The 14358-nt window shown below is 41.4% G+C and overlaps 1 protein-coding gene across 1 annotated transcript in view; it reads right to left on the bottom strand.

The window, feature by feature from the left end:
• The window catches only part of LOC144506762 (uncharacterized), a 160104-nt gene that overhangs the window by 133019 nt on the left and 12727 nt on the right, over window positions 1-14358 (bottom strand). Inside the window, 3 exon segments of the mRNA XM_078233119.1 lie at window positions 3954-4079; window positions 7548-7659; window positions 9387-9516. Of these exon segments, the coding sequence (XP_078089245.1) occupies window positions 3954-4079; window positions 7548-7659; window positions 9387-9516 (368 nt within the window).

A 14358-nucleotide genomic window follows, 5' to 3' on the forward strand; every position in this document is an offset into this window, starting at 1 on the left:
AACAGGTTTCAGGTTCCAGCAAGTACAGAGTTCCTTCACTGAGACATTGAATCAAATATGTATTTGATATGAACACTTCTGTATTAAATATACCTCAAGACCATTAACAGATGGGAGGTCAAAGTTGGTATGAACCTTTACTCATTGTAGCACTGTATTTTGAAAATGTAGCTGTTGCAATTATGACTTTTCTGTAATTAAACCAATATGCAGTAATTAACCTGAACGATGTTTGACAGTGTTTCGACATGCTTTGTAAAATTTAGCTAAAAGCACCCCACCCCCAAACAATTAATGAAATGCGAAATTGCTAATATAGCAATAATTATAAACACAGCTTTTCTTGTCCAGTTGTCACAGATAAAGGTTCGTCACTATTGCCAAGAGGGCATCAGAATTATTAGCCAGAAACCAAGCAGAAATCAGAGATTAGCCTGAGACCAGGCTAATAATGCAAGATAGTGGACTATTGCTATTAAATTGATCAAGTTGCTGATTAAAGCTTTGAACAAAGTAACATAGGAAATGGTCTTTTCCCATTCTGGTGGGTCAATGCTTGGTCAAGCACAGGGATATGGAATCTTGAAAACCTCTTGACCCTTCCTGCTGCACCCACCCCAACCCAACATTTGGCCTGAAAGATTGGCTATATCATCTTTGGAAAGACTCCAATAGGATATTGTAGCAGTACATAAGTACACCAAGTAAATAGACAACTGGACAGATATGTGGAAGAGTATATGAGTAACACAACAGACTGGGAGCTTAGTGTCAGATGTCACAATGTTGAGGCATTTAAAGAATTAAAACATAACTGCTCAGACCCAGAGCAACTTAGCTACACAGATAACCACAATAATGTAGAAACAGATGGCAGGAGCAATGGAACAAAGTTGATGAGCAGAGCCAAAAAGAACAGTAATTAAACAGAAGAGAAAAATGGGTCCAGAGGTGTGAATGATCAAACAAACAATAAACTGCTGTCTGAAAGAACAAGAAAGAGAAATGCTGGACAAGTTAGACTTGCACTGTTTAAAAGGGGTGGTGACTTGATTGAAACATAAAAGATAGTGGTTTTGACATGATGCATCCTTTTCACATCCACCATCATGAGAATCTAGAACTAGGGGTCATTGTTTAAAAAGGGATGCAAGGAGGATGAAAAGAAATATTTACTCTGGTCAGGATTCCTTGAAACTCTCCTCAAAAGATAGTTAAAGCAGTCTTTGAATATTTGAGTTAAAGCCTGGTATATTCTTGATTAGCAAGAAGTGGTATATGGGAACATGGAGGAGTTGAGGTTATCAGATCAGCCTAGATCTTACTGAAATGGTGGAGCAGGTTACATAGAACAGTACAGCACAGAACAGGCCCTTCGGCCCACGATGTTGTGCTGAGCTTTATCTGAAACCAAGATCAAGCTATCCCACTCCCCATCATCCTGGTGTGCTCCATGTGCCTATCCAATAACCGCTTAAATGTTCCTAAAGTGTCTGACTCCACTATCACTGCAGGCAGTCCATTCCACACCCCAACCACTCTCTGCGTAAAGAACCTACCTGTTTCCTCATCCCTACATAAGCTTCCCTCTTCCTTTTCACAAGACATTCCACCTCTTTCGTGAACCATGGTTCCCTCACTCGGCCATTTCCTCCCTGCCTGACAGGGACATACCTATCAAGGACATCCAGTATTTGTTCCTTGAAAAAGTTCCACTTTTCATTAGTTCCTTTCCCTGACAGTTTCTGTTCCCAACTTATGCCCCCTAATTCTTGCCTAATCGCATCATAATTACCTCTCCCCCAATTGTAAACCTTGCCCTGCCGTATGGCCCTATCCCACTCCATTGCAATAACAAAAGACACCGAATTGTGGTCACTATCTCCAAAGTGCTGTCCCACAACCAAATCTAACACTTGGCCCAGTTCATTTCCCAGTACCAAATCCAATGTGGCCTCATCTCTTGTCGGCCTGTCCACATTGTGTCAGGAAACCCTCCTGCACACACTGCACAAAAAGTGCCCCATCCAAACTATTTGACCTACAAAGGTTCCAATCAATATTTGGAAAGTTAAAGTCCCCCATGACAACTACCCTGTGACCCCTACACATATCCATAATCTGCTTAGCAATTTCTTCCTCCACATCTCTATTACTATTTGGGGGCCTATAGTAAACTCTAACAACGTGACCACTCCTTTCCTATTTCTAACCTCAGCCCATATTACCTCAGTGTGCAGATCCCCCTCGAAGTGCCTTTCCGCAGCCGTTAAACTATCCTTGATTAACAATGCCACTCATCCACCTCTTACCAGCTTCCCTACACTTACTGAAACATCTATACCCCAGAATGTCCAACAACCATTCCTGTCCTTGTTCCACCCACGTCTCCGTAATGGCCACAACATCGTAGTCCCAAGTACCAATCCACACCCCAAGTTCATCTACCTTGTTCCGGATGCTCCTTGCATTGAAGTAGACACTTCAACCCACCTTCCTGTCTACTGGTACCCACCCTTGACCCTGATACCTTCCCCAATACCTCACCACCCTCAACACTGACTTCTGGACTACAACTCCTTTTCCCACTCCCCTGACAAATTAGTTTAAACCCCCCTGAAGAGCCGTAACAAATTTCCCTCCGAGGATATTGGTGCCCCTCTGGTTCAGGTGCACCCTGTCCTGTTTGTACAGGTCCCACCTTCCCCAGAAGGTGTTCCAATTATCCACGTATCTGAAACCCTCCCTCCTACACCATCCCTGCAACCACATGTTTAACTGCACTCTCTCCCTGTTCCTCAACTTGCTATCACGTGGCACCGGCAACATACCAGAGATGACCACGTTTCGTCTTGGCTCAGCTTCCAGCCCAGCTCCAGAAATTCCTGCTTTAAATCCCCGTCCCTTCTCTTACCCATGTCATTGGTACCAATGTGTACCACGACTTGACTGTTTCCCCTCCCCCTTCAGAATCCAGAAAACACAGTCTGAGACGTCATGGACCTTGGCATCCGGTAGGCAACATACCATCCGAGAGTCTCTTTTGCTGCCACAGAACCTCCTATCTATCCCTCTAACTAACAAGTCCCCAATAACTATTGCCCTCCCGCTCTGTCCCTTACCCTCCCGAGCCACAGAGACAGACACAGTGCTGGAGATCCTCTCACTGCAGCTCACCACTGGTACGTCATCCCCCTCAACCGTATCCAAAGCGGAACACTTGTTGCTAAGGGGAACGACCACCAGGGATCCCTGCACGGACTGCTTCCTCCCAGCCCCTCTCACCGTCACCCATCTGTTTTCATTCCTCGGAGTAACTGTATCCCTAAAGCTTCTGTCTATGGCCACCTCTGCATCCCTAATGATCCTAAGTTCATCCAACTCCAGTTCCCTAACACTGTTTTGGAGGAGCTGCAGATGGGTGCACTTCCCACATATTTAATCAGCAGGGACACTGTCGTCATCCCTCACCTCAAACATAGTGCAAGAGGAACATAGCACTGCCTGCACACCCATCCCTCTAGATACCTTGCCAGTACCAGGTAGAAACAGCAAGAATGAATTAAACTCACCCCTGCCTCGCCCTTTCTGCCTAAGCCCTGTGAGCCAAAGCCTTATAGCTCACACTCTGCTTCCCACTCACTACACTGCCCGCTGTATACTGCAGCCTACCTTTTATACTTCACGCACTTAAAAAACCCTTCCCAGACTCCTTAGCAGCCCACTTCCAGTTTTCACTTTAAACTTAAAATACAACGGCAAAAGTAAAGGCCAAAAAAAAACACACTAGCTGACTAATTAAATAAACAATTCAATTAATCTCTCACCAGCACTGCTGCCTCCAATCACTCCCTCTCAGCTTGCTCCAGTGGAACAATGAGGTTAGAGGGGCTGAGCAGCATACCCCTGCTGCTAATTCAGGACAGTGGATAATGTCTTTGTTTAAAGCTTACCTGAGAGCCAGTCAGGATGATGGGTTTTCCTTGGTTCTCACACATGAAGGAAAGGGCTGAAGCTGTATAAGCCATTGTATCTGTGCCATGAAGGATCACAAAACCACTGTACTGTTGGTAGTTAGTCTGTGGAAACAACAGAACAGGGAAAGAAAAAGCTTAGAGGGCAGTAGGTTTACCAAAATAGATTCCTTGTAGACTGGTTGTATTCCTAATAAACCAGCCCAAGTCAAATTGTATTCTGCAATGAATAAATCCCATTTTTATCTTTTATGATGTATACCAGGCATTTCAAGCACTAAGATATCACTGATTTGACCATTTGAGGCCTAGGGTGCCACTAGCATCTTAAATGATATAGCACATTTTGGCCCCGAAATCTGTGGTAGTCACTGTAACAAACCATGCGGATGTCATCTGCAAGGACACCACAATATTGAGGTACTAGTTAATGGTATACAGCTTTATTTGGGAATGGTGTGAGGAGTCACATGAAAGCACCTGAGAGAATAAGTAGCCCAGTCATAGTGTAACAAAGACTAAATTAAATGAGAAAATACACATGAACAGGACAATAATGCTACAAGGTAAAAAGTTAAACACTGGAAGTGATAGTTTGTTCTCGAAATTGCCCTTTGTTCCAAACTATATCTGATACCTGAACTCTGCAAGATTTCCCATTCCACATAAAGTCCACCTTAAACAAATCCAAGTCAAATCCATCTTAGAGTTACCACACAATACCAGGAGGGCGATCTGTTTTAGCTTGGTTCAACAACAATATTTAAACTACCTTTACAAAAAGGTTCTGCACCAGCTCGACTCAAGACTTTAAAAGTGGTCTCTATTGTGAGGTGGCCTGCCCGTTTCTACAGGAGTTGGCAATTATACCCTGGTTCTCTTTGATTCTGTCTAGTGTATATTGGGCAGTCTGTTTCTCACATTCCTCGACTCTTGAAATTAGCATCTGTATGCCTCCACTGATCGCTCAGATATCTAGATTAACTGTTTACTGATAGAGTAATTTCCATCTGATTTTATCTAGAGGTCTGCTAATCTCAGGGAAAATAACACATCATCCCTTGGAATGTTAACTACTGCTGCCATCAGGCATATTCTCTCCTGTTGCTGGGTAGATTAGCCCCTTTATTAATTCTGGGTCCTGCCATTACCAGGAAAATCTGTGACAGCCACATCTGATGCAAGTGCTAGTATGTTAACCCAGCACCTCCAGTACTGATCCCACCAAAATATGGAGGGCAGGTGGCACAGTGGTTCACACTGCTGCCTCACAGCACCATGGACTTGGGTTCAATTCCCAGCTTGGGTCACTATTTGTGTGGAGTTTGCATTTCCTCCCCATGTCTGCGTGGGCTTCCTCTGGCTGCTCCAGTTTCCTCCCACAGTCAAAGACATGCTAGGTGTGTTGCCCATGCTAAATTCTTCCTCAGTGTACACAACAGGCACTGGAGTGTGGCGACCAGGAGATTTTCACACCAACTTCACTGCAGTTTTAATCCAAGCTTGTGACACTAATAAATTTCACCTTATATGCAGCTTAATTTTTGATCATCCCAATTCATGTGACAGTGAAAAGTATTGTGCGTGCTGCACAGACAAAACATACTATTCATAGGAATACACAGGGGAGAAGGAAATGAGGGTGCAGAATTTGATATTACAGTCATAGCTAGGGTGTAGAGAAAGATCAGCTTAATATATAGAACATAGAACATAGAACATAGAAAGCCACAGCACAAACAGGCCCTTCGGCCCACAAGTTGCGCCGATCACATCCCCACCTCTAGGCCTATCTATAGCCCTCAATCCCATTAAATCCCATGTACTCATCCAGAAGTCTCTTAAAAGACCCCAACGAGTTTGCCTCCACCACCACCGACGTCAGCCGATTCCACTCACCCACCACCCTCTGAGTGAAAAACTTACCCCTGACATCCCCCCTGTACCTACCCCCCAGCACCTTAAACCTGTGTCCTCTCGTAGCAACCATTTCAGCCCTTGGAAATAGCCTCTGAGAGTCCACCCTATCCAGACCCCTCAACATCTTGTAAACCTCTATCAGGTCACCTCTCATCCTTCGTCTCTCCAGGGAGAAGAGACCAAGCTCCCTCAACCTATCCTCATAGTAGGTCCAAAGTCTGACAACAACAGGGAAGAAGCTGTTCAAGTTGGTTGGCACATGATCTGACTTGATCTCTCCTTCTCTTGCCCCCCCCCCCGCCCAAAAAGTGGTGGACGAGTATGTCTGGGTGCATGCTGTATGTTTTTCTGAGACAGTGGGAAATGTTGACAGCAACCTACTGCAGGGTGCAACAATAAGCAGAATAGGGGCTAACTGTGGGGAGATGGGGATTTTGCTAGTATCACCTCAAATAAAATCCATTGTAAACTGACCTCCTGTGGACAGAGATCAAACTTGCATTCACAAATGGGTTCTAAATCAAAGCTCCAACTCCATGTGGAACCTAGATGCTCTGTTTGGTGGCCAGATGCCCATTAACCGCGATCTGAGAAATGATTTGACACTGCAAGTCAATGCCTTCACAAATCGTACACCTTCCCACTTCATTACACCATAAAGGAAAGATGGAGCTTCCACCACGTAAAAGGCCCAGAACACACCAGGACCCGTCTTATGTTTGAGGCCTGGCCTCATTTCCAATTCTGTTAGTGTACTTGAGTTCCACTGGGCATACAATAGAAGGGTTGTGGATATTCAGATATATTGTCTGTTTTTATATCTTTAAATGTCATCTCAAAGTGGTTTAAAAATGTAGCAAGACCAACTAAAACTATATTTATTCAGTAAAAGCATTACACAGCTAACAATGCCAAACTTAACATTACAACATCCTTTTACCTACAGATAAAACAAGTTGTCTGCAATTTAGGTATTACACCAAAGTTAGCTCATTCCAAGCAAGACCTGTGAAGTTGCTTGCATTAATTTTTGCTTGGGCAATTATTGACCACTACTTTTTTGATCCCAAAACATTCATTGCAATTTGTTAATTTGACATTTGGAGTAGAATATTCAAGGCATAAAATAAAACTGAATATCAAAAACCAAAGGAGAAAATGCTGGAAAATCTCAGGTCTGGCAGCATCTGCAAGGAGAAAAGAGCTGACGTTTCAAGTCCAGATGACCCTTTGTCAATCCAGTGACTTTCCAAAACATTGATAACGTGAACTAGCAGGGCACAAAATTGCTTCCTGTTGGCTGTAGGTTCCTTTTGGGATGCATTACCTTCGTCCTGCAACATACATTTGGGGCTATTAGAACTGCTGGTACCAAAAACACATGCCTCCCTTTATGAATCATGGGACTCACAGGACCCAAGAATTCCCAGGGTAGTTCGAGAACACTATCCACCATCATCCCTCAAAGCGTCTTCAAATGACTTCTGCGAGTGTGTGACTGGAAAAAGAGCACCCAGCTAGTGGACCTGGGTTCTGTCCAACAGTGAGACATCTGCCTGACATGCCCTCCTCCAAAACCAGGAATTCGGCTCATCATTTTGCTAATCTGCAAAATCCCCTAACCCAAGATGCTTGATCCAAGTCCCAGCTTACCTCTACATCAACTGCAATTTTAGCCCAGTCATCGGTGCTCATATTACATGAGTCCAGCAGGGGTGAATACTCAATTACTGAGTATACAATTCTTTTATTTGACCTACATTGACTGTAAACAGAATGAAAAGCAAGGTTTATATTTCTAACACGATGTTTAAAACCTACTCAATGGTAATAAGTCATGAACTAAACTTTACTCATGTCTGTCACATGCAACATCTATTCCTTGACAGTATTAATATCCAATTGGTGCACCCAAATCTGGTGTGCTCCCCTTACCAATACAACTATTTTAGCTATCTGTCACCCCTTAAATAGCAGTCACTTGTGAATATTTTGATTAAATATTCAACTGTGTCAATAGTATTAATTAGTATGTTAATTCTATTGACATGCTATTAGCAAATGAGATAGCTCACATCAAAACAGTAATCACACCAAATTCAAGCACTTCATGTGAACAGGATCAACAATCTCTTTGTTCAAGTCCCAATGGAATTTATAAAATATAAAACCACCAAAACATGTCAACTGCATGTAACTTAATCACATCATCTCACTTTCAAGCACCTTGTGTTCAAAGTATTTACTGAGGTGGAAGATTGCACACTATGTCCCTTTTGATGTTGTAAGAAGTTTAACAACACCAGGTTAAAGTCCAACAGGTTTATTTGGTAGCAAAAGCCACACAAGCTTTCGAAGCTCTAAGCCCCTTCTTCAGGTGAGTGGGAATTCTGTTCACAAACAGAGCATATAAAGACACAGACTCAATTTACATGAATAATGGTTGGAATGCGAATACTTACAACTAATCAAGTCTTTAAGAAACAAAACAATGGGAGTGGAGAGAGCATCAAGACAGGCTAAAAAGGTGTGTATTGTCTCAAGACAGCCAGTGAAACTCTGCAGGTCCACGCAACTGTGGGAGTTACAACTGTAACTCCCACAGTTGCGTGGACCTGCAGAGTTTCACTGGCTGTCTTGTCTGGAGACAATACACATCTTTTTAGCCTGTCTTGATGCTCTCTCCACTCCCATTGTTTTGTTTCTTAAAGACTTGATTAGTTGTAAGCATTCGCATTCCAACCATTATTCATGTAAATTGAGTCTGTGTCTTTATAAGCTCTGTTTGTGAACAGAATTCCCACTCACCTGAAGGGGCTTAGAGCTTCGAAAGCTTGTGTGGCTTTTGCTACCAAATAAACCTGTTGGACTTTAACCTGGTGTTGTTAAACTTCTTACTGTGTTTACCCCAGTCCAACGCCGGCATCTCCACACCTTTTGATGTTAGAGCTAGTTGCATTGAAAGACAGCTTCAATGTAAATACATTTTATATATATAAATAAATAAACGAGTAGAAAATATGCAGTAAATGAGAATTTTTTTGCCATGTGTTGTGGATCGGTAAAATGACTTGTGGCTATGCTGAAATGAGGACCAAATATCACAAGTTATGTTTTTGGAAGTGTGTGGAGGAAAATTACTGACCGAAAAAATTTTCCTGTTTCACTTTTGATAATGAAATGGATGCAATATTTCATTTAAAGGACCCAACTCCAAATGCAGTCTTCTCTCAATACTGCTTCAAATGTCAGCCTGGTTTATGCATTAAAGTCCTGGTGTAGAGTGAACACAGCATCTTCTAATTAGGAAGCAAGAGTGGAAAGGACCAAGCCAGGCCAAGTACAATATCTGTACCACATTGCCTAAAATGAGTCAGATCCGAGTAGAGCTCCACTTAGAAGTTCTGTTTGCAATCTGAATTTTTTTTTTTTAAAATCCATGCATTTCTCAAGTTTAGTATTTTGAGTTTGACAGCAAAAATAATTACTTACGGAAGAACCAAAGTATTTTCTGGTGAATCACAAAAGTCATAAAGCTTAGTGTGTTGAGCATAATCTTCATCATGCAGGCCTGGCATTTTCCGAAGGGCTTTCACAAGGGCATTTGCTTGTGGTGCCAGTACTAAAAACGACAAAGGAAACAAAGCAAATATTTGGTCAAACTGGCTTCCTTTACCAAGTAATTATCATCCTTTGCATCATTGTACAGTTGTTACTTATCCATTTATGCATCAATGCAGAGTTTTGGACCTGCCACTTATGAGATTCTTCCATGAAATAAAAAAAGAGTTAAAGTGCTAATGAGGAACAAATCATGTAATTTCCAAGTAGTTTACAACTCAAATAGTCTTAAAATCCAGAAAGCAAAATTAAAGTGCACGTTGCCAGGTGGGTACCATGTTCATTTCTGCATCTGCCTGGATTATGCCCACAGTTGTATGGTTCATAGCTATTGCACTTCCAAGACACTGGAGATCCTCAAGTGGGCAGTTAATTCTCATTTGATGGCCTCCTGCCACTGCTGTTATTCAACCAATGATCAAGAGACCGGGTAATGGGAAGATGTGGTTTGCTGAGAGCCACCAGCCTGCGATCCCCTCCCAGTGAGTCTGTTTTCACAATTGGATCATTAGGCCAGGATGGGGCATTTCTGTTCCTAAATCATACATTTATTTATCTACATTGAGGCACTAATGGCAACCTATGTAGATATATAAACATATGATTTAGGAACAGAAATACCCCATCTGGCCTCATGATCCAATTGTGGCCTCAACTATACTGTCTACTCTCCATACCCTTTGACTCCCTTGTTGAACGAGAACCTAACTCCGACTTAAAAATATTCAACACCCCTATCTCCACAGCTCTGGGGGGAAAATTCCACAGACCAAGTACCTTCAGAAAAAAATTCTCATTTGTGAATAGGGACCCCTTAATTTGAAAGTGTCCCCTAGCTCTCATCTCTTAAAGGAAAAACTTCAAGTCCAACCTTGCTTCATAAGATAACCCCTTCAACCCTGGAATCAGCTGAGTGAATCTTCTCTGAAGCACTTCTAATACAACTATATCCTTTGTGAGGGCAAAGCTGTACTCCAGATGGTCTCCAACTGTACAAATACTTATCCATTCCCCTTGCAATTAATGATCACATTCCATTTGCCTTCCTAATCATTTGTTGCACCAGTATACTGTGTTAGGAATGGGTTTTCACTGTAGTCCTAAATTGATGGAGAGATACATGTGTGGAGTTGTTAAAAAAGTGTGAAGCAGGACTTGCATCATCTTTTATTATTGGACTGCGATTGAGCCTCAGCTTACTAACAGAATTCTGCACTCCCAATGTAAATTATATCTTGCTTTTCCACATTTCCTGCCAAAGTGGATGACTTCAGTTTCCTGCATTATACACCATCTGCCACATTTTTGCCTTCTCACCCATCTATATCCCTTTGTAGGCTCTTTATATGCTCTCCACAACTTGCATCCTTACCCATCTTGCAGCATCAGCAAATCTAGCAACCATATATCTGGTCCCTTCACTGATATAGATTGTCAATAGTTAAGGTGCTAACACTGGTCCCTTTGACACTCCACTAATTAGTGTGCCAGCCTGAAAGGACAGATTCATCCATACTCATGGCTTGCTTCTAGCAATGATAGGCTAGTTTGGAGTGGTTGTTGGACTCACCCCGGAGTCGTTGATCCCAAGGAAGGTCTGTCACTGGCCAGTTAAGAGCTGGTCTTCCCCAAAGGAGCTGGGGCAGGGCTCTAATCAGCTTGATCCCCCATCACCTGGATTAAACTCCATTCACTGACATTACAGTATTCTGTAATATCAGCTTGTCAGTTAAGCTCTTGTGCCTCGAACCTTGGTGGAGAAGCACATCAAAATGGAGAGAAAAATCATAAGCAAACTGTGCTTGCATTATCTGAATTGGGAAGAAATGGACATTTATCCCTAGCTTTTTGGCGACATATTTAAAGGCAAGCTAAAAAAAAGTACCATGTCTCATCCAACTCTTAACTTGGAAACTTCTCATACTGACATCTTTACACACTGCAACAAAACATTGTGCGCTAGCGTAAAAATAATGGAGGTCATAATAAAATCAGCAACATGCAAACAGATTAACAAGGTGACTCCCATTTAAACTAATAGGCAAGCAAGTCTGCATGGGAGTATCTAATCCAAATAGCTGGGTGGGAAACCCACAGGGTCAGATATGAACACTAGTTTAACATACTGTCTAATGTTATCCTTCATTGACTTCAGAGTGAAATATGGCCAGGTACAAATGAGCATTTGCCCATTGTCAATTTCCTAATGAAAGGATTAGGTTAGAATTTCTCAAGGTCTCTGTTCCATCCTTTGAAAACTAACTCGATCACATAGCACATGGTAGTAACATTCTCCAACACCAAAACTAGAAAAATGAATTTGAATTCTTGGTTCAAAATGACTGTCGATGTGCTTCTGATATACTGGAACTAAAGGACAGTGATAAAAGTGTGTGGGAAAGCTGGTTCGTAGAAAATCTTAGTACATTTTGTACTCTGGTATTGAAACGAGCAGAAGTTTGCTGAAGATAGATCCCATTATCTATTATGCCTTCTACAATTCCAATCCAAAGCAATGTTACGATAAAAACTGAAACTTGTATAATTAAAAATTACAAGTATCCACAAGGTATTTTTGCCCCATAACTTCAGGAGAGCAGCTAGCATAAATCAGGGACTCCAAGCACCCTGGAGATACTCTTCCACTGGGGAAAAGATACAAAAAAGTCTGAAAACTCAACCAACAGCTTCTTTGCTGTTGCCATCAGACTTGAATATATCTGCACCCCACCCTTTCCTTCTCCTCCATGTACTCTATGGACAGTATGTTTTGTCTGTATAGCTTGCAAGAAATACTCTGTATCCCAATACATATGACAATAATAAACCAGTCAACATCTCCAGAGACAGGACTACAGGCAGCTTCATGTTATTGTAGTATAATCCCCAACCTGCAGATACTGTACAATCAATAGCACAACCATGAGGTACAATGGAATCTGTGCTGTCTGGCAGAAATAGGATTTTTTGCAGGGAATTGGATACTGCAGATCCTTGTTTGGGCAAATAAAGCTATCCGTTCATAAAAAAATTCTTGAATGTCCAGGTTTTGACCATTAGTCTATTTACATTTGTCAAACTTCCACACAGCTTAATATATTTTACAAGCTTAAAAATGACAAGTTTGGTATGTTCTGCTCCAAGTTACATTTTGAACAGAAATCAGGGGAGCAAGTACAGAACAATGCTTCTCATCACCTCTTTAGTCCTTCCAAATCAAGCATCTTACCCAAATCAATTTCTGAACTTAGACTCAATGATAGCACCCTTACTTCAGAACACCATTTATTCTGACACTTCAGTACATACTGACCAAGTGTTGCACTGATGGCTTCAGATAGACAAAAGGCCCATCTATCTACTCAGGTAGATCCAAGGCATTATTCCAAATACAAGGGAACTTACCAGTGGCCTGACTAATGTTCAAGCAATATTAGTGACAGATGATTAATTATTTCTTTACTTTGTTTGTGCAGCCTTGTTGTATGCAAATGTTATCTTTCCTTACAAAATTACAACTACATTTAAAAATCATAAAACTGCTTTGGGAAGCTGAGTATAACAAGTGCTGCATAAACAAAGTGTTCACTTTTATTGACAAGCCATCTCAATCCAAATAATACCATAAACTCCAACCTTGCTTCAAAAATTGCACATCAAATGTTATTGTCTTTGAAAGATGCAGACAAATTATAACTACAATAGACTTGATCTACTGTGGTGGCTAATTCTGCAAAGTATTAATGGTATACAGTCTATTGATTTTTAAATCCTCCTTTAGGTTTGCAAATTTAACATTCAATACAAGAGAATTCATGTCTCACTAGTTTTAAATGGTCAGAAAAGCTTTTGATAATTCTCCACGTTTCAACTTAATTAATTTTTTTGAAGATCGACCAGAACCTCAGTTATTTCCTCGAACATTTTAGAATGCAGCACATTTGGCATAGCCATCTATGGGCAAATTCTTCCTGCTGATAAATTTAAGTCAATTGGAAGGCAAAGATGGCCAAAAACCTTCATTGTTTTACTTTAATATCCTCCTTTGACCAAACTTTGCCACCCGACTGAATGGGTGGAATTTTATGGCTGCACTCACCCCAAGAATGGAAAATACCACAAGGTCAGACCTTTGCATGGTCTAGTCCCACCCACTACAACTCCCGTGGCAGGTGGGACTGGAAAATTCCACCCAATTTCAAACATATTGTTTTATAATACGCTTGAAGTTCCTTAGGATGTTTTATTAGATTAAAGCTGCTATCCAATTGAAGGTTGTTGGATGAGAAAGGTCAAGAACCACCAGAGGACAGTCACTTTGGTGAAAGAATGAATAGTGAAAGAAGGAAATTTTTATGCTGCGTGGGGTTAGGATTGGGAATACATTAGAGTGTAATGGATGCAGACTCAATAACTGAAGATGCTTCACCTATTTGTCTGTGTTTTATTCATTGTGATCTTAGAGAAGGAAGATTTATTCAAGAATAGTGAACATGTCAGAAAATTCTGAGACATTCAATGGCTCTTCCCTTATCCCACAACAGTATGATCGTTTCGTATAGCTTTAAAAACATGTAGATTTAGCAGATTCTGTTCCTGTAATCTAACACTGGTTGTGAATACAAGATGGCATTGGACAAACCTCCAGAACTGGCATGCAAAAGCAATTTTTAGATCTGAGTCACTAATATCCCATGCCAAAACAGTCTGCCTTAGGTCACTTTACCTCAGGTTTGCTTCTTCTGGATTTATGAACATACAAATTAAGAACTGTAGGTCTGTCACTGGGTTAAAATCCTGAAACCTCTAACTCCCTACTTAACACTGTGGGTTTACATACACC

Source organism: Mustelus asterias, chromosome 18 (genome assembly GCF_964213995.1).
Source record: "Mustelus asterias chromosome 18, sMusAst1.hap1.1, whole genome shotgun sequence".
Lineage (NCBI taxonomy): Eukaryota > Metazoa > Chordata > Chondrichthyes > Carcharhiniformes > Triakidae > Mustelus > Mustelus asterias.